The sequence below is a fragment of the Asterias rubens genome, chromosome 16 (genome assembly GCF_902459465.1).
Source record: "Asterias rubens chromosome 16, eAstRub1.3, whole genome shotgun sequence".
Lineage (NCBI taxonomy): Eukaryota > Metazoa > Echinodermata > Asteroidea > Forcipulatida > Asteriidae > Asterias > Asterias rubens.
In genome coordinates, this window is record NC_047077.1 from 8,635,151 (window position 1) to 8,660,235 (window position 25,085).

The 25,085-nt window shown below is 36.3% G+C and overlaps 1 protein-coding gene across 5 annotated transcripts in view; it reads left to right on the forward strand.

Annotated features, from left to right (window-relative positions):
* The window catches only part of LOC117300815 (potassium voltage-gated channel subfamily KQT member 4-like), a 47,715-nt gene extending 23,229 nt beyond the window's left edge, over nucleotides 1–24,486 (forward strand). The window contains exons 5-12 of one of the 5 annotated variants that reach the window (XM_033784646.1): nucleotides 7,974–8,084; nucleotides 8,429–8,524; nucleotides 8,997–9,091; nucleotides 10,564–10,590; nucleotides 16,152–16,366; nucleotides 17,932–18,115; nucleotides 21,330–21,353; nucleotides 22,593–24,486. In XM_033784646.1, the coding sequence (XP_033640537.1) occupies nucleotides 7,974–8,084; nucleotides 8,429–8,524; nucleotides 8,997–9,091; nucleotides 10,564–10,590; nucleotides 16,152–16,366; nucleotides 17,932–18,115; nucleotides 21,330–21,353; nucleotides 22,593–23,352 (1,512 nt within the window). In that variant the 3' untranslated portion in view covers nucleotides 23,353–24,486. Of the gene's footprint in view, nucleotides 1–7,973; nucleotides 8,085–8,428; nucleotides 8,525–8,996; nucleotides 9,092–10,563; nucleotides 10,591–16,151; nucleotides 16,367–17,925; nucleotides 18,116–21,329; nucleotides 21,354–22,592 lie in introns of all 5 variants that reach the window. The other 4 variants (XM_033784645.1, XM_033784644.1, XM_033784648.1 and 1 more) reach the window with 4 other exon arrangements.
* Nucleotides 24,487–25,085: the final 599 nt, after the last annotated feature.

Below are 25,085 nucleotides of genomic sequence, written 5' to 3' on the forward strand. Positions count from 1 at the left end.
TTAATTTAAACAGCTCCATAATATTATGCCCTGAAGCACTTTGAAGCGTGAATGCATTATTGCAGTTATTGGCCTTTAAGTTATTCAACTTTAAGGTATTAAACTTGCAATATTGCGTTTGAGTCTGCCATATTGGAAATGTTGTACCAATGTTTACATTATAATAATAATGATAATAATAATGAAGCCAGTTGTAAAGCACCTAATGCAAAAGCCTCTATAAGCGCATAAAGTTAAAAATCAAATATAAAATGAGTGAAAGATACAATACAAGTAAGCAGATTACAAATAAGCAGCTTCAAGTATTAGTTTTTTCAAAGAGACTTGTAACAGTGTAATGAACTAGCTTGGTGAATATGCACAGGAAGACTATTCCAAAGAAATGGAGCAGGGTAAGAAAAATATCTTTGACCATAAAAAAGTTGACACAGTACTTGTTTCATCACCTTCTTATCTCATTGTTTCGATTTGTGTCTCAATTCAATTCAATAATATTTCATGATATCTGTCCAACAGTTATAAAGACAAGTACAGGTTATTTACAAGTATATTATGATGTAGATTGTAGGTGTAAATCATTAATGTCACATAATAAACAAAGCAACAAATACACAACTCTACGAAAATATTAAGAATCCTTAAATTATACAGCATTACACAACCATAGCCAACATGTAGGAACAAAGTGAAGCATGCTTTGATGCTTTTCCCTATGACAGACAATGTCTTGGGCAGGACAAAAATAAAACAATGGCAGCTGCCAGATATTATTAATTAACATTTATTTCATCATTGCCCATTCATCTTACAATACATAGATTAACATTACATTCAGTTATACAATAACATGTTTATTATAAAGTAGGCTATTACAATGTATACGCAATATAAATAATAGATTAACAGCAATTTTATATGTAATAAGCGGTTGGACAACAATAAGGTTCAGGTGAAGCCGTGGCTTTTGTTCCTTAACCCATGGACAGACGAACACAAAAATAACAGCACCAGCACATATTGTACAGACAATAGACTTGACAGACAAACACAACAACGGCTAATGTAAGGTGTGTTGAAAGATAACATAACCTAGGCAATGCAGAAACAGTCATAATCTATGAATATCCATCAAGTAGTTGCTTTTCAAATTTCTTGTAAAGACAGGTAGAGTAATTGATTTTTTAATTGAGTTACTCAGACCATTCCAGAACCCAACTCCACGCTGAACAAAACTCTTTTGGTATAATGATGTTCTTTGGCGGGAAACAAACAAATTTGTCTTTGCAGTACTTCAAGTATTATATGAATGGACTTTTGAAGTTAAAGTGAAAAATGAACTAAAACAGCTTGTGCGTTAGTCATAAATTTATACATAACTTTACCCAAATTAAGATGATAAAGGTCGATGATTTGTAGTATTTTAAGATTGAAAATAATGGAGCTGTGTGTTCGCGAAAACCAGCATTGGAAATTATGCGAACAGCTCTCTTTTGCAATGTAAGAAGTTTATTGCATTGTGACAAGGAACCACCCCATGTAAGAATTGAGTAATCTAGATACGGCAGAACTAAAGAGTTATAAAGTGTTAGTAAAATATAACCGGGTACGAATTTCCTTAGACGATTAATTATACCAATATTTTTAGCTATTTTACTAGTAACTTCACTAATATGATTTCTCCAGGATAAATGTTCATCAATTTCTAAACCAAGAAATTTAGTGTGTTCCAATTTGTTAAGCCCCACACCGTCCAAAACTAGAGGAACAGACTGATTATATCTTTTCTGTGCTGTACAGAATATTATATAATTACATTTAAACAAATTAATACATAACTTATTAGCTTTAAGCCAAGTACTTATTTTTACAAGCTCAATATTTAAATTATTGGCAGCTACGTTAACATTTTTGTGGCTGTAAACTAAACTTGTATCATCAGCAAAAAGACAAAATGATATAATGTCAGAGGTGTTGCATATGTTGTTGACATAGATAATAAACAACAAAGGTCCTAAAACAGAGCCTTGAGGCACTCCACATGTAATAGGTTTCTCTAATGAAGTAGCAGAGTTATATGAGACTGATTGTTTCCTATTTGATAAATAACTTTTAAACCACTCCAGAGCTATACCACGGACTCCACAGTGCTCTAATTTATGTATCAAAAGGTTATGGTTAACCGTGTCAAAAGCCTTAGAAAGGTCCAGAAATATGCCAATAGAAATGTTTCCGTCCTCAATGCCTTCGAGCAGTTTGTTTGTTAAAAAGGATGTTGCTAACTCTGTAGAGCGATTTTTTTCTAAAACCAAATTGAGATTCAGAGAGAAGGTTATGCTTAGATATAAAGCCTATTAGTCTTGCATACATTAGTTTTTCAAAGGTCTTCGAGAATGTCGATAGAACTGATATGGGCCGATAGTTCCCGATAACATTCCTATCACCACCTTTATGAATTGGAGTAACTTGAGCTATTTTAAGACCATCAGGAAATATTCCATGAGTTAAAGACATGTTAAAGATCTCAGCAAGAGGTTTTGCCAAGGAATACCTTGCTTGTTTGATAACAATAGGGCTTAGTGAGTCGCAGCCTGTGGCTTTACCAGAAGGAAGATTGCTAAGAATGTCGATGATTTCTTCTTGTGTAATTGGGCTAAGAAAAAGAGAATTGTGACATTTACCATCAAGAAATGACTCAAATGCAGTGTTACATGGTGGGAGCTTACTGGCAAGCTTAGCACCGACACTAACAAAATAATCATTGAATGCATCGCTAATTTCTTTGTCACCTTCAATTGTCACACCATCTTGAATAATGCAGGAAGGGTTTGGCTTGTGTTTTCCTTTATTTAAAACCGAATTTATCACATTCCAAGTACCTTTGACATTTCCCTTTCTAGTTTCGAATTGAGAACTAAAATACCTCTTTTTAGATGTTCTAATTAAAGAATTTAATTTGTTTTTATACAGAGTATAAGTTGATTTATTTTGCAGAGTTGTGTTTTTAAGGAATTTTTTATATAGAAAGTTTTTCCTCCTGATTGAATTATAGATACCAGCACATAGCCATGGAGATTTAGATAGATAGATGTAAGATGACTGTTTTACCAAAATATTAGAATATATATAATAAAACACTTGTTTGTAAGAATCAAATGCAAGAGGCTCGGTACAAATACAAAACAAGTTTGTTTCTTGGGATGTTCTACCTTAGAAGATTCTATTTATGTATTCTTATTGTCGCCTCTGTACCCTACACACTGCTCAATAATCAAAATCTTGATCTTCACTGCCAACTTCCATATAAATAGCAACAGTTCACACAATCCCCGAACGCTGTTGTCAGATTTGCACTTATGAACCGTCTTCCGTTTGCCCTGGTTTCAAACATTAAGGAAAAAACAAGAAATTGAATTAAATGTTTACGACCAAGGGGAACAACTACTCTCAATTGAGAACAAATACAAACACAGCAAGGATGCAGAGAGTTTGTTTCTTTTTTTACAAACACAGAAAGGATGCAGAGAGTTTGTTTCTTTTTTTACAAACACAGCAAGGATGCAGAGAGTTTGTTTCTTTTTTTTCTCCTGAAGAAATTTAGAGACGTTTCATTTGGTGAGTAATTGCATAGAGCTTCAAATGGAATCGATGGTGCAGTTTAAGTAATTTGGTTTTTTTTTTTGGGGGGGGGGGCTTGTTATCTTCAGAGACCCAGTAAAGGAATCTCTCGGAGAGAAGAAATGTATTGCCGATTGACTAATTACCTCTGCCCTTTTGGGCAGAAACATGCTTTGTGAGGCTCTTTGGTTAAGTGGTTTCTTTTTTCTCCAAAGTTTCTCTAAAGCTAAATTGACCCCATTCAGTTTCCATTGTTGTTTCTTTTTAAATAGGGAAACAATATTTTGTGTGTAAAAATACGATTTCTTGTCTGTTTTGATGTGCTTCAGTACTGCCACTGCGTTTTTTAGCATCATCTGCAAGTTGTGTACACAACACAGTTCCAATTTATTGACTTGTCTCCCACACAGTTTAAATCATACTCTTGCAAGCTAGTGGCTTCTTATGTAGCCACAATTCCGGTCACGCATTGATGCTCATGGCACTAAACGATAATATGCAAAAGAAAACGACAAAACTCCCTTGAAGGCATAGTATACTAATTATTTTAGGAACCAATTGATTATCTGGAGATTTTATGTCAACACAGGAAGACAAATCTAAATGGAAAAATACACAATCTGAGAAAGTGTTTCTGCTGAAATTGAAATGTTTTTGAACTCCTCTCTCTAAATACACATTCCTTGGAAGGGATTTGTTTATCAAAATGTTACATTATCAAGAGCCGCTGTGCTTCTTAAACCAAGTAGGTTTTGATGGTCATTAATTTGTTTTGAGTAATTATCTAAGGTTTGCACTCAAACTAAGATAAAAGCATAGTTCTGTATAATGTGCTGCTCATTTCACTGTGTGGCACAAGATTTTAAAGGTGTTACATTTACAGCATCAATATCAAACTTGTAGTTTGTCAACAATTATTAAAAAGTCTAGCCTAAAGAGTCCAGACCAATATTGCTAAGAAGCATGTAATAAAAAAGGGCCCGGGTCTTAAATCTTACTGAGGCATGTCACCATGCCAACTGTTGCCTCGGTCTGTTGTATGACAGTTTCGATAGTCATAAAAAACTGAAGCTTTCTGACGTTTCAATAATTCAGGAGTTGTTTTTCTAGCCTAAAAGGCTTACCATTCGCTGTCTGTCCACGTCCGTTGCCTCCATCGGGTTATCCTAGCAACAGTCACCATGGCAACGCAACTCGCAAGATTCACAGCCTGTGGCTTCTTTGTATATGACAGAGTGATTAGTCATAGGTATTTTGGTGGCGGAGAGTTTTGTGGCATTGTCCTTTTGTCATTTAAAAACAAAGTGCGTGTCTGAAATCAGGGCAATAAGACGAATCACAGTTGCTGCTGATGGAATTGGATACTCTTGATGTATTTTGAAGTCACTGATTATTCAAAAAAGGGAGAAAACATGAAATTAATTTGAAGCAAAGACAACACTTTTTTTTTTAGATCAATCTATATCCAAAAAGACGAGTCACATTTTATGATTTATTGCAGGGACACAAGACATTGCTTGGAAGATTATTTGTGGTAATAAAAAATACTAATTGCTGGGCTAATAGAACCAATAAAATTCCCAGAAAAAAATAAAATCAAGCCAAGTACACTCCCTTGACCCAATCTTATACAACATTTTATTTTGCAAATCATGAGCACATTTCAGATTGTTTTAAAGGCACTGGACACCTTTGGTAATTACTCAAAAATAGTTGTTAGCATAAAAACTTACTGGGTAACAAGCAACAGAGAGCTGTTGATAGTATAAAACATTGTGACAAACGGCTCCCTCTGAAGTAACGTAGTTTTCGAGAACAAAGTAATTTTCCACTACAAAATTTTAATTTGATTTCGAGATCTCAATTAGATTTAGAAACCCTGAAATCAAGCATCTGAAACCACACAACTTTGTGTGACGAGGGTGTTTTTTCTTTCATTATTATCTCGCAACTTCAACGACCAATTGAGTTAAAATTTTCACAGGTTTGTTATTTTGTGCATGTTATGTTGAGATACACCAATATTATGTTGAGATACACAAAGTGAGAAGACTGGTCTTTGACAATTACCAATAGTGTCCAATGTCTTTAATACTGTTGTGGAGATTCAAAATTACTTTCTCTGGTCTGCCAGAATTTCCCAGACAGAAACAATGAAGAGTTTAAAAGGATTTACCACACAAAACATACATGTTTACGATTTACATTAAACTTGCACAATTTAAAGATAATGATTGTAGAAAGCTTCCCATCAAATGTTACTTCCTGAGTTGCTATGATTTTTGAGAAATTAGTAAAACAATGTCATGAAATTAATGTTAGCATGTACAACGGATTTACGCGACTCTCCTAAAAACATTGCTCTGTGATTTTCATTTTTTTCTTCTCAAAAACGAATGAAGCTGAACATTTCTAGAGGTAATTTACATAAAATGAGTAAGGATTCATGTCATGGCAAAAAAATTGATCTACAAAGGTACCAAAACGCTTTAACCAACAATATATAAAAACACTTGTAGGTTTGCTTTGTAGGTCAGCTAAGATGCTCTATAACATCTTCAGCAGACTCTTGCATCGTCTCTTATTCCTAGTCCCAGATTGAACACACTACAAGGTCATGGTTTCATGCATGTTAAATAATTTACTTTAAGGGTGTTAAGAATTATATCGAAACAAGAAAGAAAGAAGAAGAAAACCCTCAATATTTGTTAAGTGTGAAGGACCAGTTTGAATGGGCGATGTTCAATTTAACAAACAGCTTTTCTGGTGTGGAGTTGCGTAAACACGCTTGCCAACTGACGCGTGCAGAATCGACTCCACTCCTCTGATCCAGGCGGTAGAAACTGATATATCTCAAACGGCCCAATTACATATTTTGCCCTTGTTTTTTGTTTTTGTTTAGCGCTCCTCAAACGAACTTATTCGTTCGTAATCCATTCCATTTCCAGTCTGTTTACTGATATGACCTCAAGGCTTTACAGCAGACATTCGCTGGGGATGTTTTCTCCTTCCCAAATGTCTTTGTTGACCTATTTTTAAGTGTACTTTCTTGGTTGCAATCTTCTAAATGACTGTTCTTAACAGCTTTTAATGGACCTGTTTACTGGAGAAAACAACTTGAGATACTTTTTTTAAAGGAATGTTGTTTTTTGAGTTTTGAGTTTGTTGTTGTGTTTCTCTCCAATTGTTGTGGTTGTAATGTCCAATGAATTTAAAGGTATATTCATTATTGTTTTTTGTTATTTACAAATACATTCATTTCCATCATAGTCTTCGATAAACTATACCTTGTAATAGTAGACCTAAAGCATTGTGTTTCTTAATAATGTTTGTGTATGTTGAAGAGTAATCATGTCCAATGAATTTAAAGGTATATTCATTATTGTTTTTTGTTATTTACAAATACATTCATTTCCATCATAGTCTTTGATAAACTATACCTTGTAATAGTAGACCTAAAGCATTGTGTTTCTTAATAATGTTTGTGTATGTTGAAGAGTAATCATGTCCAATGAATTTAAAGGTATATTCATTTGTGTTTTTTGTTATTTACAAATACATTCATTTCCATCATAGTCTTCGATAAACTATACCTTGTAATAGTAGACCTAAAGCATTGTGTTTCTTAATAATGTTTGTGTATGTTGAAGAGTAATCATGTCCAATGAATTTAAAGGTATATTCATTTTTGTTTTTTGTTATTTACAAATACATTCATTTCCATCATAGTCTTCGATAAACTATACCTTGTAATAGTAGACCTAAAGCATTGTGTTTCTTAATAATGTTTGTGTATGTTGAAGAGTAATCATGTCCAATGAATTTAAAGGTATATTCATTATTGTTTTTTGTTATTTACAAATACATGTACATTCATTTCCATCATAGTCTTCGATAAACTATACCTTGTAATAGTAGACCTAAAGCATTGTGTTTCTTAATAATGTTTGTGTATGTTGAAGAGTAATCATGTCCAATGAATTTAAAGGTATATTCATTTTTGTTTTTTGTTATTTACAAATACATTCATTTCCATCATAGTCTTCGATAAACTATACCTTGTAATAGTAGACCTAAAGCATTGTGTTTCTTATTAATGTTTGTGTATGTTGAAGAGTAATTGTTTAGAAAAAGCATACCCTTTAATGTCAATCATAAGATGGTTAGTGTTTTAACAGTATAGGTAGGGTGGACCTGATAACAAAAGAGCTCCACATAATGTAGTGACTTGAAACACTATGTGGACTTGTTGAAGAATAAGATTTTCCTGAAGTGTTCAGAACAAAAGAATGTCCACACAGTGACTTCAACACAGAGCTGCATGTGTTTGACAGAATTTCTTTTTGTTTATTTCCTAGGTAACCTTAACAACAGTAGGCTATGGTGATAAGACACCAGAGAGTTGGGCAGGGAAACTGTCTGCTGCAATTTTAGCCGTTTTTGGCGTGTCATTTTTCGCACTTCCAGCGGTAAGTTTTTGTTTTTGTTTTTAATTAAGACTTGAAATTAAACTTTAAGTTTAATTTGACCTTTTAAGTAACTTATTGGGATTGATTTTCCACCATTTAAAACAATTCTTACAATGCATGTACTTTGCACACAAAAAACTTTCTGTTCAACATGGATAGTTGCATTGTTACGTCATTGCTTTTCATACAGTAAGCACTGGAAGGTTCATGAGTTTACGGTTTGCAGCCTTTTGAATTGAAACTGGTACAGTATAAGCACAAAGCTGTTAAGCAGCTTTATGAAATTTGGCTCTGATATTTCTAAAATTTTGTGTTTCTTATTTTCCAAATGTTTCTGTTTGCAGGGTATTCTAGGTTCAGGTTTTGCTCTCCAAGTCCAGCAGCAACAGAGGCAGAAACACTTTGCCAGGAGGCGGCATCCAGCTGCCATGCTTATACAGGTACAAGCAAACCTTTCTTTAACCCAAAAAGCCTTATAAATTCTTAAAACTGTTGAAGACTGAACTTTTCAGAGCTCATTAATTTGTTCATTTTTTATTCTTTATTTGTTTAGCGCCTTGATCTAGTGTCTTAGATATGTGCGCTTTGTAAGAACTTTGTATAATTACCGGACTCAAGCTTGATGTTGCGAGCAGGAGAGTGTTGGTTCGAATCCTGTTGACACCTGCGCCCTTGAGCAAGGCTCTTAACCCTAATTGCTTTGAACAATTTGGGAAGTAAGTGCATTGTGCTCTACCAGCCAGCAAGCCTCTGTACGTACATGTAAGTCACTGCCTCTGATAAAGTATGGCGTTAAGCCTTATCACTTATAACCTTTTTTGCTGATTTGGGAGCACTGCATCTTGAACGCTGTGTCTTATATGCAGAACACTATGATACATTCTCAATGGTTGTACAACCCTTTCTATGCAGTGCCTGTGGCGATGTTATGCAGCAGATCCCAACTCATGTTCCATGGCAACGTGGAAACCACACTTAAAGCCAGTACAGAGTCCCACCACCAATAAGTAAGTACTCTTATCTGTTTGTTAAGATGATCTTCACTTCAAGGGAACTTAGCAAACTCCAACAATTAGCTATAAAACCAAGTTGGTAACAGGCAATTTCTCTCATACAACCGTTGGGTAACGTCTATGATTATGAATTGCATAAATCAAGAAATTGTGATTTAGTAGACGACAGTACAGTTTATTGAAGGATAACAACATCATCAATTTGTTGTTAATGTCAGTCTATTTATGCTGGTCAGAGATGCTGAGTTTGCTCTGGGTATAATACGTTGAGTTCCATGTTTCCATGAAAATAATCCGTGATTTTGAGATAAATTATCTCGGTAACTCAGTAACATGATGGCAATTAAAGGGCAAAATTACCTTTGGCCTAATGAACTTAAGCCACAATGAATCAAAGGCCTAACTAACTAAGGGCATAATGAACTAAATACCTGATGAACTAAGGTCTTTTTAATGAACTAAAAACCTAATGAACTAAAAGCTTAATGAGCTAAAGACCTAATGAACTAAAAGCTTTATGAACCAAAAGGCCTAAATGAACAAGTCTGTCCTGAGAGACGTTTAAAGGGTCTAATGAACAGTTAGCTGTTGCTTAACGATTAAGAGCACCGAGCTCAAGCTTTGGTGTTTTCAAAACAGAGTGTGGGTTCAAATCCTGGTCTAAGGCACTTGTATCCTTGAGCAAGATACTTGATCATAATTGCTTTGGCCTTCAAATAGTACATAAAGCCATAGGTCCCTTGTACTGGGATTGGTAGTACACATAAAAGAACCCAGAAAGGTTACCATGAAGATAAGGTGTTCACTGGTGTTTCTGATTCACATAGCAAGCACCCGTGCTTACAGACTTCCTCAGGCGCGCTTGCGAGCTACAGTGATTAAGTCACTTGTGAGGCATCGTTGGTTCCATTACAGGAAATAAAATAAAACCAACAACAGTGTAAGGTGATTTGTTAGGCTTAAAAGCTCCTAATTAAATGTCTGAGACATACCGGTAGATTGTACATCAGGTTATACAATTAAAACCCTCTGGTGCAGCATAGTTCATCGATGCTACTTGTAAGTTCTCTGTGAAGTATGTTTTGAAGTGGGTAATCATGAACTTCAGCCATGGTACACATTTCTTGATAACCTTTTTGTTTTGTAGAATTTACATATCTTTGTCAAAAGAGGGCGCTATTTCCTGTTGCTGTACATTTAATTGTTGTATCCTCAATATATTTTTAAAAGTTTAATGTGGTAGACACACAAAAATTAAGGGATACATTGGACAAAGTGTGTGTCTTTAAGGTAAGCGATTATTAGATATTCGTATTTATTTATTTATGGTTCGGAAATTTATAAATTTAATTCACTCAAACCTATTTTTAATTGGTTCTTATTAAAATCATCAGCGGATACAAATTAATTAAGAGATCTATCCAATGTTGATGGTAATTGTACATGCAATCCATTTTATTTACTAGTGTGCAAACCAGAGGCAACAGACACAGGTAAGATTTCTCCTACCTCATCCATTGATGTCATCAACCCAGTCTTCTCAAAGTCATTCCCCTCCCTTGTCTCTTCCCAACATACCTTCTGTCACCTACCTCATCCCATGACTCCATTGTATGACCAGAAGCAAAGATCAAGTTTAAAGGAACATACCTAAAAGCTTCATTTTTTCAAAACTGAAATGAGTGTTTTCCAGAAAGGTAGCTTGTAGTTACCCAAAGGGGTGCATTAGGTACCCAGAATGGTATTGCAGTAACCCAAAAGGGTGTCATTATGGTACCCAGAAAGCTATCTTGTAGTTACCTAGATGGGTGTCTATAGGTACCCAGACTGGAAGCTTGTAGTGCCAAAGGGGTGTCATTAGGTACCCATAATGGTAGCTTGTAGTTACCCAAAAGGGTGTCATTAGTTATCCAGAATTGTATTGTAGTAACCCAAAAGGGTGTCATTAGTTACCCAGAATTGTATTGTAGTAACCCAAAAGGGTGTCATTAGGTACCCATAAAGGTAGCTTGTAGTTACCTACAATGTAGATGGGTGTCAATAGGTACCCAGAATGGTAGCTTGTAGTTACCCAAAAGGGTGTCATTAGTTGCCCAGAATTGTATTGTAGTAATCCAAAAGGGTGTCATTAGGTACCCAGAAAGGTAGCTTGTAGTTACCTAGATGGGTGTCAATAGGTACCCAGACTGGAAGCTTGTAGTACCAAAGGGGTGTCATTAGGTACCCAGAAAGGTAGCTTGTAGTTACCTAGATGGGTGTCAATAGGTACCCAGACTGGAAGCTTGTAGTACCAAAGGGGTGTCATTAGGTACCCAGAAAGGTAGCTTGTAGTTACCTAGATGGGTGTCAATAGGTACCCAGACTGGAAGCTTGTAGTACCAAAGGGGTGTCATTAGGTACCCAGAAAGGTAGCTTGTAGTTACCTACAATGTAGATGGCTGTCAATAGGTACCCAGCATGGTAGTTACCCAAAGGGGCGTCATTAGGTACCCAGAATGGTACGTAGCTTGTAGTTACCTAAATGGGTGTCATAAGGTACCCAGAAAGGTAGCTTGTATTTAACCTGAATGGGTGGTCATTAGGTACCAAGGAGCGAGGAAGCTGATAGTTACCTAAATGGGTGTCATTAGGTACCCAATATCAAAGCTTGTAGTTTGTAAATGTCATTAGAAACCCAGAAAGATAGCTGGTAGTTACTTAATATAGATAGGTGTTAAAAAGTAAATGTATTTATTAGCATGTGTGCAATCATTTCCAAAGAAAGTATTTTTAAGCTCTTGCGTGGTGTGGATAAATAGGAAGAAACTATAAATAAAATTAATGGTAAACTTGTGGGTACAATCGGTTCTTTTCGGAGCCAACACTCCCACAAAAGAGATTTACACATGGTTGTACAAAAGAGATTTACACATGGTTGTACCCGCAAATTACTATTTTTGTTCAGTGTCTTTTCAGTTCCAAAGAGATTACAAGCATGCTCTTAAATTAAGTTGAAGTCTAATTTCATTTGCAAAGCACTTGGAAAAGATAAATAGGCTCGTTGTCCTGTTCATGAAAATTTCAATTGATGGATTTTATAGTAGCCTTAAAAAGGGATGTGATAACATGTGCAAGGTTCGTGGAGGTTCTCTTTTATACCATCCAAACATTCAATATACGTTTATTTCATACTCTTGTTGAGAACAAAAAAACAATTGTGAGAATTAGACAGTACATAGAAATTTAACAAATCTAAAGTGTATTAAATTATACAGAAAAACAATATAAACTAAAAGCAAAAAGCGAAAGATATTCATATCATTTCACATCCATGCCCCACCCCCTTTGCATGTTACACCGCAGTGAGGGGTTTTCTACTGTAAGACTACCAATTCTTGTCTTGAGATGAGACTAGTACGTCATTAATACACTGTGATGCACATGTTCCTGTTCCCTCTTGGAGGATTATTTCAAAAAGGGAAAGAAAGCCCTGATTCATCACGTTGGTTTTAAGGCGTTGTCCAGTCTGTTCTGGGTTGGCCTATAATTATTATATCGCCGTTATGCACACCTCCCAATTGGAGAATTATTTGAAGCATTGCAACGTAGTCTTCTACTCAAGCCAGGAATTGGCAGTTCACAGTGCAAAACCCCTCACTGCGTTGTAAAAAAAATCTAAGCGCCCCCTTTCCTTGCACACTCTTCCCACCATTGTTGGCACCACAAGCTTAGAGTGATGACCACCATTGATTTGTGACATGTAAAAGCATCCACTGATACAGTATACTCAAAGGATAGTATCAAAATCGGCCTGTCTGGTTATGCTTTCTTGCTAAACAAAAAACCTGATGGCTGTATTTGAAAGCTGCTGCTTAATAGTACGTCACATCTGAAAAAATAAAATAAAAAATGCATTAAGCCAACAAAAGTATACAGTTTCATTTTGATTTGGTTTTCTAGAAGAAGAAAAAAAGGCAAAATGCTTTTTTGTCAATGTCAAAGTTTAACGATTTTTCCCTTCATTTTTTGAATCATCTTCATGTTTCTGCACTAAACAGTTGAACAAAAATGTAGTATTATTTTTTTTTTTTTGAGAACTGCTTCTCCCCAAATTGACAATGATTTGTTTTTTCCTGTTGCATTTTTCAAAATACTTGATAGTTATAATGTTTTGTGCATCTGGATATAAATGATAATTTGATTTATTTGTTTTTGTTTTTCATTTGAATGTGTTTCTGTAGCTTGCTTGTGTTTGTGGTTGATGTTTGTAAGTTTTATGTTTTGTGTTGTGTCTGTTGTAAACCATCACTTGGAAGAGTTCAATTTAAAGGAACACGCTGCCTTTCGGACGAGTTGGTCTCTAAAAAGGGTTTGTAACTGTTTGTTATGAAATGCATATGGTTAGAAAGATGTTTTAAAAGTAGAATATAATGATCCACACAAGTATCACTCAAAAATTTGACTCCCATAAATAGCCAACCGTGTGAGTCGACGAGGTAAAAAGAAGACCCTGCAATTTAGAGTGATACTTGTGTGGAACATCTTTCTACCCATAATGCATTTTATAACAAATGGTTACAAACGCTTTTGGGAAAAGTTACAGCTTTACAAAATTTTAAATATTTTATTGGAAATTGTTGAGTGTGCAATAGTTATGCACAGTTGTTCCCAATTAAAAAATAGTATTAATTTCATTATTTATTTAGTAGTTGCCATACATTTAAAAAATTCAGTTTACTAACATTCAAAAAAACAAACATTTAATTGAAAGAAAAAATAATATGCACATGCATATGAAACAGCAAGAAAACACAGCAAAAATATATTGTATTCAGTAGTAGAGGCCATTTGCACTATGTACAGTAGTGACTTCTACGGGATCTAACTATTAATGTATGTAGCAAGCATTGAAATAGCGCCCTCTGTTGGCTTTTTAAAACAAATGTGTACATTTTTTTAACATCCATAAATAAATTATGTTTGATTTGGTGAAAAATGCATGAATTTTGGCTTTCTGTATTTTTGTTAATTTTTATGTCATGCGGATTTTAGGTTGTACGATGCAACATTGATTTTACTGAACCTCACACAGTGTTTATTAGCTTTCTTGAGCAGATTATGTTTTGGTAACTTTAAAAGACCTTCAGGGCTAACTTTTATACACAATTCCCATTATAGAGAAATGTTTCAATGTATGCTAAACATTTAGATGCACCATTTCTGTAGTTGTTTTATTTGATTGCATTATTTCCTACATCATTTGGTGTGAGTTGATGGAAGTGCCAATGTGCATGTTTGGTTCACTTTGCTCATGTGAATAGAATAGCATAGCAGTTTTATTTGCAACATTTTGGGTCACCGAATTGTTCTGTGTCTCAATGCAAATGCATGTCTTATTAAAGGAACCATAGCCTACAAGCTCTGCTTCTAAAATGGATCCTCTGCATACAGTGTCATTTTTTATTTTCATCTCGATATATCTTTACTGTATTGTATTCTTTAAACTGATTGCTCTTTAGTGATAATGTCTTTTGTTTTTTGATACTGTGGAAAATAAAGGAACCTTGAAGCGTAACACAAAAATGGTTGGATTAAATTCAATTCAATTCAATTCATTAAAAACTTTGACAAAAAAAACCAATGAAATGCATGGACACTACTGGTAATTGCTCAAAATAATTAGTATCGTAAAACCTTACTTGGTAACGAGTAATGGGGAGCTGTTGATAGTATGAAACATTGTGAGAAACGGCTCCCTCTGAAGTAACGTAGTTTTCGAGAAAGAAGTAATTTCTCACTAAAATATTTTAAATTGATTTCAATACCTCAGAATTAGACTTTGAGGTCTTGAAATCAAGCATCTGAAAGCACACAACTTTAGCGAGAACTTTAGCACACAACGTCGTGTGTGATAAGGTTTTTTTTTTTTTTCCATTATTCTCTCGCAACTTTGACGATCAATTATGAGCTCAAATTTTCACAGGTTTGTTTTTTGTGCATATGTTGAGATACACCAAGTGAGAAGACTAGTCTTTGGTTGGATTAAATACACTTGTGTTGTATTCTTGTCTTTAAAGAGAAGGCTCGGTCAAGAGGAGGCTCCAAGGTCAAATTCAGTTCGTTTCTACTCATTTTCCAATTGATAAAGTCCTTATGAAATGTGGGGAATAAGACTCGTGCTAAAACTATTATAAAATTTTACTGTGTTTGATTACTCTCTGGTGTGAATTTGTCAACAACCTAAAACTGCAGTGTTGACAAGCATCTCTTTTTTACATGAAATTTGGACTAGTGAAAATTTCAACTTTGAGTGTGAATTTTGTCAATATCTAATGTCATTTGATCTGATGTCATTTTTATACGGGAAATATTTAGTTCAACTCTGAATATTAATGCAGTGAACACTATTGGTAATTACTCATAATAGTTATTAGCATAAAACCTTATTAGGTAACCAGTATGGGGAGCTTGTGATGGTATAAAACATTGTGAGAAATGGCTCCCTCTAAAGTAACGTAGTTTACGAGAAAGAAGTAATTTTCAACGCATTTGATTTTGTGACCTCAGAATTAGATTTTGAGGTCTCGAAATCAAGTATCTGAAAGCACACAACTTGTGACAATGTGTGACAATTGTGTTTTTTATTTCATTATTATCTTGCAACTTCGACGACCAATTGAGCTCAAAATAAAATTTCACAGGTTTGTTATTTTATGCATATGTTGAGAAGGCTGGTCTTTGACAATTACCAGTAGTATCCATGTCTTTAATGATATTCAATTAAAAAGCAAGGGAATTTTACTTGTTGACTGATGCAACCATTCTTCTTTGCACAACAACACCACTTCAATCTGCTACTAAATAAAGTCTTTCTTTTGTTAAATTAGCAAATCGTACCAACGATAATTTTTTTTTTTTTTCTTGAATAGTTTTTTTGTTCTTGTTAATTGGTGGAGTAAACCAAAACCACTTTAATCGACTTCCACATAGACTCTTCCTATTGTGTAATTAGCAAATTAATCAAACGATAGTTTGTTTATGTTATTGTTGTTGTTTACTTTCTTTGGTCTTACAGTAGTTTTCGCACAAACAACCTTATTTCTCGACTGTCAATCAAGAGGAGTACTAACAGCCCCATGCTGCATCGGAACAGCGACCGGGTCAAAAAGGGCGTGAACGGAATCTACGACGAAGACGAGAAGAAGTTAGACATATCCAGCGGACAGTATGGGGAGAATGATTCCATGCGATCCAGAGGATCACATCGATACCACACACAGCATTCACAAGGTGGGTGACTACTATAAATTTGGGGGAAAATCATGGAATATGGTTGGTTTATTTGGTTTATGGTTTATTTAAAAACATTAAACAAATTGTAGTCTAACGACCGAATTGCATTATGAGTTTATAATTTTAAAAGACATTCAAATCACACAAAATAAAAGTCACAAATGTCCGCGCACCTGTGAATTAATAATAATACATTTTAATCAATAATGACATGTAATGCGCACATATCCACCCTGCTGGGTGTTCATGCAAGGCGCAGTAAAACCAAAAATAAAATAAAAGAATACAGACAACAAAATTAGTCCTTGAAAACATGTGACATATAAGATAAGTTTTGAGAAGAGATTGGAACTTTGTGGTACAAAGACAAGATCTAAGGTTATATAAGTGGTAGAGAGTTCCAGATGCAAGGCAAGATCAAAACATAAAATGGAAAACAAAAGGTTTTTATTCGGGGAATTCTAAAGACTGGGGTGCCCACAAGGAATTCTGTGTACAAAGTCAATTGGTTTTGAACAACAGGGACAAAGGAAAAAACAGAAGATGTATCCACAGGGATGCTACAAATAGAATGTGTGTTCTGACACTCCTATAATGGTCCAACATCTGTTTGCTCCCATTTGGTTTAATGTGTTGCATGGTACTGCACCCCTCTTCTAGTGTCTCTTCATTGTGGTCTGGGAATCTTAGGAATTCCTCAGAGGATTTGAAGAGGAAGAGTGTTTTAGATTCAGTTCAGTTCAGTTCAGTTCAGTTCAGTTTTATTTCCACTCAATCATTTCAGATGACAAGATATAACATAGAGTAGTAAAGATACACAATAGATTAAGTGGTGGAGGACTCCCAAAAGCAAGCTTGTAGGGTGGAGTCCCCCAGGGATGTGAGTAAATACAAACGTAGTTTGTTTTCAGAACAATGCCTGGGATATTTAAAGCACACAAAAAGTTACACATGGAAAGACATGGACAAACACTAACAGGACAAACAAACACAAAGACAGTGGTTTTCTGTATGGTGGATATACAGAGAAAAGTAAAAAAGTGGTAAAAGCTGTATCAAAAATAATATATAACAAAAGGCAGTGGGCACTATTGGTAATTACTCAAAATAATTATTGGCATAAAACCTTTCTTGGTGACGAGTAATGGGGAGAAGTTGATGGTATAAAACATTGTGAGAAACGGCTCCCTCTGAAGTGACATAGTTTTTGAGAAAGAAGTAATTTTTCACAACTTAGATTTTGAGACCTCAGATTTAGAATTTGAGGTCTCGAAATCAACCATCAAAACGCACACAACTTTGTGTGACAAGGGTGTTTTTTCTTTCATTATTATCTCGCAAGTTCGACGACCAGTTGAGCTCAAATTTTCACAGGTTTGTTATTTTATGCATATGTTGAGATACACCAAGTGAGAAGACTGGTCTTTGACAATTACCAATAGTGTCCAGTGTATTTAAGTCCCGGTTGTGATACCGTCTTATTTCTATGTATGTGTCCTTATAATATCCCCATATCTTTGTCTTTGCATCCATTGCTCACTTTTTGGTGTCTGAAGAACCAGTTGGACTGACCAAACTGACCGAAGCCCACAAGAATGCCATCCGTGCTGTCCGTAAAATCAAGTACTTTGTAGCCAGACGGAAATTCAAGGAGGCATTCAGACCGTACGACGTCAAGGATGTGATTGAACAGTATTCATCAGGCCATGCCGACATGCTAGCCAGAATAAAAAGCTTACAAGCAAGGTCTGTCAAATTATCTTTTTATTTTAGATTTGTTGAATTTATGTTTTGAGTCTTTATTGGTATCTGTTCCCATTCTTTACCTTACCAGGGCCCAATTTCATAGAGCTGCTTAAGCAGAAAATTTTGCTTAAGCAAAAAAATCCTTGCTTAGTAAAATCAGATTACTGGCCAAGACTCCACTCAATTGTTATCCTAAGTAAACAACAACTAAATACCAGTCACAAGCAATGTATATGGCATGAAATTTTGGCCGGTAAATAACATGTGTAAAATAAGCTAGCTATTTTAGTGCTTAAACACATTTTTTGCTTAAGCAGCTCTATGAAATTGGCCCTTGGGCCCAATTTCATGGCTCTGCTTACTGTAAGCAGAGAATCCGCACATTCACGGGTTAGCAGGGAATTTTTGCTTGTGCACGTACGTACTCACATTACTAGGCATTCTTTACTTACAAGGTTAGCACAGAATTTCTGGGCTTGCACTGCAATCAGAGAATGATGATCGTAAGCGCATAATTTGGTGGTCAGCAGGGCCCAATTTCATAGAGCTGCTTAAGCAGAAAATTTTGCTTAAGCAACAAAATCCTTGCTTAGTAAAATCAGATTATCGGCCAAGACTTAACTCAATTGTTATGCTAAGTAAATAACAACTAAATACCAGTCACAAGCAATGTATATGGCATGAAATTTTGGCCAGTAACATGTAAAATTAACGAGCTATTTTCGTGCTGAAGCAAATTTTTTGCTTAAGCAGCTCTATGAAATTGGCCCCAGAGCTATGAACTAGGCCCTTGTCTGTGTTGTGATAATTGGTGTTCTTAAGTTTGTGTGTGTCATACTTTTCATTTTTGTTAAGATTAAAGTTAGGGTGTGTATGAATGGGAGACTTTGGAATGCTAGGTGACAGCAGACTTTACAAAGTAAATTTCCATTGTTTACATGGTTTTGAGCATGCGCACATTATTGGGTAAGCCTGCTGCCACAGGGAAAGAGCAACCAACTAGTCAGATGCCCTTCCCAAAACCACAGTAATGGCCACTGTTAAGTCTGGGTGATAGACTTTTTATGTGGGTTGTTTGAGTCGTAGGCTGTGCCTGAATTTCTGTGCCAATAAGCATTGAAAAAGTAAAAGACATCCTTAGCAATAGCAATATAAAAGCCGTATCTGAAGCCGGCAATTCATTACATTTGAACCGTTGCAGTTAAACAGAGGCTAAAGGGGCAAATAGTCCTGTACCTATTGAATATTACTAGACCATACCCTTAGGAAAACAAACTTTAAATGCCTGCGGAAAATACTATACTTCATAAAACTGATGTAGCTCTTTTTTTTTCTTTTTTTTTTGATGTTGCATAATCTAGGATGACAAGCAGGTTGGTTTGACTTATCAGGCATGTTTGGCTCAAGGAAAGACCACGCCCATCTTCTTAATTGCATCTTTTTGTAGAGTTACTTTGGGTGTTGTTACTCATCATGAGCAGACCTCAGACTACCACTAAACAACTTTAATTTTCACCATCACCACTGAACCTTTTTTTACCTTTAATAGATGGAAATTTGCACTTCCATCTTTTAAATCGTTGCGGTACCCGCTCTTATAATATAGGATTCGAACTGCCTCTAGCTACTGGGCAATTTCGGTGGTCTATAGGTGGTGAGACGCTGCTCTAGAATTGCAAAGGTTGTGAGTTTGAATCCCACCCGAGTTATATGCCTGTAATTTTTTTCACAGAGCTCGAGAAAGTACTGAGTATACAGTTCTAACACACATCAGTGTGTAAGGGTAACAGCAAAAATAATATCAATTATTTTGATACCTATCGATCAAGCTTAGAAAATATGCACCTGAACAAGGCAGTTTTTCTTTTTCAGAATTTACACAGCTAATTGCTGTACAAGTAAGGAAATAAGTAAAGTACTGGGATTGGTCTTTTTAAGTGGGTGGGGGTAGATTTTACCTGTTTTTCATTATTCAAACTCCTGTAAAATAATCTTTAGCAAACGGGAACCATCTACAAAAACCTCAGAATTGATGTTGGCTGTAAAGACTTGGAAAGTTATTTCAATGGTAATGAATGAGCAGCCAGTTGTTCATTACAAGGTGCACAATTTAGAAATGCAATCATAAAAGAACAAACACAAGTATTCCTGCTCTGACACTTTATACCATTTGTGCAACAGCAAGGAAGAATACCTCATCCCACAATACCAAAAGAGGACTCAGACTATTTTATCCTTTCAGCCTCTGTTGTTTCCTCTGGCCCTTTTTCAGAACCATAGCTTCAGCCTCAGCTCTGCTTAGGCTTCTATTGCAAATAAGCCATGTTTTAGTTAGATTTTAATAACGTCTTGTACAATGAATTGCTTTAGTCACAAGTTAACGCTTAAATTTGAATTCCTCAGAGACAGTTGCTATGTCAACTGGTTCAGGCGAGCTTTTGTATAACAGCCTCCAGATGAGCAAACCCTGGTACCATTTTACATTCAAAAATGTGTTTGGGTGTTCGTCATCTCTTTTGTAACTTTGCAAAAGCTTGCTTTGAATCAATCATGTGGTGCAGCAACTCAATTGTCTAAGGAATTCAAATTTAGGCGGTTAATCAGAAGCAATTCAAATCTAACTTGCAAAGGCCCAATTGCAAAATGCTGCACATACACAAAAAGTAGCTAAGCGCATAAAAATTATGCTTACCACAATATGGTTACCAGCCAAACTACCATGTCACAATTACAATTTGTGGCTGGTATCCTTCTTATTTCTACTAAGCAGAAGTTGATAAGCAATTCTTTCTGCCTATAAGCAGCTCTATGAAATCAGGCCATGGAAAATACATTTTCAAAAAACAGGCGGTCGGAGCCGAAGCCATGATTTTGAAACTGTTGTTTTCGTTCTTTAAGAGGAAAGGAAACCCAATATCCATTCTATGGTAAAGGTCTTTGAGTGTCCTTTTAAAGGGTTTGGGTACTTTTTGTAGGACACAAAACAGAATGTCCACAGATTTACATTAAACTTACACAGTTTGAAGATACTGATGGTAGAAAGCTTTCCTGAAAATATTATTACTTGCTGAGGTGCTGTAGTTTTTGAGAAATGAGTAAAACAAGTCACAAAAAAGTGGGGGGGTTTTCTCAATGATCATGAGACAAAATTTGTTTTAGCATGTAAAAACGTGTTTTCATTACATTGTTTTACTTATTTTCTCAAAAACTACAGCACCTCAGCAGATAATATTTTAAGGTAAGCTTTCTACTATCATTATTTTCACATGGTGGAAGTTTAATGTCAATGTGTAGACGTTGTGTTTATGTACCTAGACTTAAGCAGTTGTAGAGTAGTATTTATATCAAGTTATATCGACTTTAGAAAGTAGACTTATCCTTGTTCATTGATTGATTTAGTTTTGGAGCACAGTTTTTTTCTCTTATGGTGATCAGTACCATGTGATTTGGCCAATGTCACCTAAATGTGTACATCTTCTGGGGTGAATTTCACAAAGAGTTAATAGTCTTATCTTGAGTTAGGACGAGTTACTCGTCCTAACTTAGGACTAGCCTTCAGTTTTTAGTATCTCCTAGGACTAGTCCTAAGTTAGGACTAGTCCCAACTCTTTGTGAAATCGACCCCTGGAGACCTAACCACACAGTCAGCGGCGGCACCATACCTTTGAATATGGAATGGGGGTCAGAGGGTGTTAAGCTTAACTTCTAAGGGGGCAGACTTTCATCTATAGTAGGTGCGTTCGATTAGTGTGTACCAGGGTTTACACTCCTGGTCGCCACTGGAGACCCGCTCGCGAGCTAGGTCCGTGGTGGCTGACACTGGGGTAGACACGAGTATCACGGGATGGCTCAATAAACCACTTGTGTAAGCTAATCTAGCGCACCAAATTTTAAAATGTTGAAAAGTCATTGACTTTACCAGTGTTATTCGTGAACTAAGGTACGTTGGTGCAATGGTTTGGGGTTAAGTTAACTTTGGCAATCTGGGAAAAAAAATAAAAGTGGGAATACGGGCATGGGCATTGCCCAAATTTGCCTCCCTCACCCTGAAACCGCCCGCCCCGCCTTGGCGCTGCCGCTGCACACATCATCTATGTTTGTCTTTGCTTCATATCCCGTGTCCAAACACATCACTACTAACAACATTGAACGTCTCAAAAGCACCAGTCTAAGTTTAAAATTTAGCCCCAATGTGGGTTTTGTGTTTGAGAAATCCAGACATGCATGAAAACAAGAAACTCCCCAAGTGGAGTATTTCCAGTTTTAAATCAAACAAGATTTCACTTTGTTTATTTATTTATTTTTGTCTGATAGCAAAGCGAGCATTTAACATTTGAGGTGGCATCCTGTTTTCTCCTCTGCCACCCTCTTTAGTGCCACTAGTCCCACTAGTAGTTCACCTTTATATATTCCAGGTTCCATTGGCGAAACTCGACATCTTTATAAATAATGTTTTTCTGTTTCTTTTTTTAACTAGATTGGATAACATATTGGGAAAACCTGGCCAGCAGGATCGCCGTCCGAAAGGTCGTGGCAGTAGTGATCTGGAGCTGTTTGATCCAAGTATAAGTTTGTTATCACGTGTTGTCAAAGTTGAGAGGCGAGTGACGCTTATCGATCGGAAACTAGACATGCTGATAGAGCTGTACCGAGACGAACGACACTCCAAGACGCAGGAGAGCCGTAGTGAAGAGAAGGATGATTCTCACGAATCTGAACTTGAGGTAGCACCAAAAGGTTTCCATCGGCGGGGATGGAGCCCGGGGGTGCAACGCACCCGAGACGGGACGACTCAGCGCCACGAATCAACAGACACGTCATCGGCCACGTCACCAGCCGATAATTCCGGCGCTGTAGTAGCACAGCACAAACTAACGACTTCACATCCAAGTCTCTTGGAAGACTACCCTAGTAAAGAATCCAATGTGACAGTCAGTACATGTCCCCCTCAGGGTGCGCAGGCGCAGCCAGATGCAGGGGGTGCATCTTCCGTGAAGAGAAGACTTGGTTCTGTCACTCGGGACTCAATCGATGAGACAACAAAAGAAGAAACGACATCAGAACCCAAAAAGCTGAGTCGAAGGTGGAAACGACCGGGTGCCGTCCGGATCCGGCCTGCACGGTCGGCAGAATCTGTGAACTGCCCACAATCCGGTGACTCTGTTTCCTATAGTAGTGGACGCCAATCCAGTATGGGCAGCTTAGCGCCGTCTGGAGAGGGCGAAACTCGAATTTGAGTTTGTGACTTCACGTAACGGACGGAAAGACAACTCTCAATACGACTGTGGTTGGTTCTTTAAAGATCTGTAATTGATCTACTTTTCCAGTTTTTGCATTTGATATATATATCTTACGCCAAGTAATGCGGCATGTATATTATATGGCATAACGCGACATGACGTGTTTTGATTGTTCAGTGAAACAGTGAACCTAGTGTGTATTCCAGATGATGTCCAGGATTTGTGTGTGTGGCAGCTAGCCTCCTCTAACAACCAGGAAGAAAGACAAGTGGAGCAAGACAATCCATGGATATTTCGTGAAGGGTATTTAAAGTACAACAATGAAATATTATTAGAAATGTTTTCAGAACTTGCCAAAGGTTCAATTTATTGCCAGTAATTGGCAAGACTGTTTGAAAATGTTGATATTTCTCATTCACATAATAATAACTGATGACTGCTGTATGTTTTGAAACCCTTGTGCTCCGATCCTCTAGGGGCTCCTTAGGGCTCCCCAGGGATCATCTTTATGTTCCAGTCACCCTTGGGAATCTACAGTAGAGTTAGGGTTAGGGTTAGGGTTAGGATTAATTTTAGGAAGAAACATTAGGGGTGTTGGAATTATAAGGGTGTTGGAATGCAGGGGTGTCGGAACATAGGTGTACCATTGTATTGAAGGGATTCAGTGAATTGTGCATCGTTTTCCGACTGATAGTTTACTCAAGTCAAGCAAACTAAAATGCAATTATCTCTAAAAACGTTTTTTTGTGAACTGACATCTGGGGTCAAGTCATAGAACTGTGTATGAATCACACACTTAGCCAATCACAGAGAACTATCTCAGCAGAAACGGTAACCAGAAATGTCCCACATGAATGTTAGTAAATGGTTCCCTTGTTATTTGCGTAGCGGGTGTTTATACAAGCAATAATAGGAGACTGTAGTGACACAAGGTGGCAGCAGACTTACCAGGTAAAAGCAATAGTTTGTTTCTCTGAAGGGTGTTCATGCTAAGAAGTATTCCTATGAAGTAATATTTATACAGAGTATAGCCCATCAGTGTCGAAAGACAATTAAAATGGCAAAAAAAGAAAACAAAGCCTACTCTCTTAATGTAAAAGAGTGAAAAAGCACTCTTTGAAGAGCCACATGAAGGACAACTCTTTTTCGAGTGGTCTTCCATTCTTTTAGAGATTATTTAGAGAGTAGAACTACGTACCAAAACTGAATAATGGTGAGCATAACAGTTTTTGCGCAGTGCACAGCCACAATCATAGGTTCTCTTTTTGTTTCATAGACACTATATTGAACAACAGATGAATATTGAGTAACACTTTGCAGATCTTGTATTCGATAAACTCAAGAACTTTTAATTCATCCATGACACATCGATTGATAATTGATAAATAAATAACATTGCTACATCAGTGGTTTTCAAGCTGGTGTTCATAAAATGGACACAAACAATGGTTACCCATGAACGAGGCTGAACCATGTGAGTGTAATCATTTTGAAATTGAAATTACTTGACTCAACTTCTAAGCGACACCAGTAGGCCTACCTGAAAGTAAACTATGTTAGTGGAACCACATTTCTAAATCTTTCTGGCAAACTGTTCCATTAAAAGTGCATAACCAATGACAATTTACCTGGTACGTATCTGTTGCCACCACTGCATCCAAAAGGCCCTTAATGGCAGCTCTATGAATTGGAACCCAAGTCCTGAAAATTTATTACTGAATATGATTTTA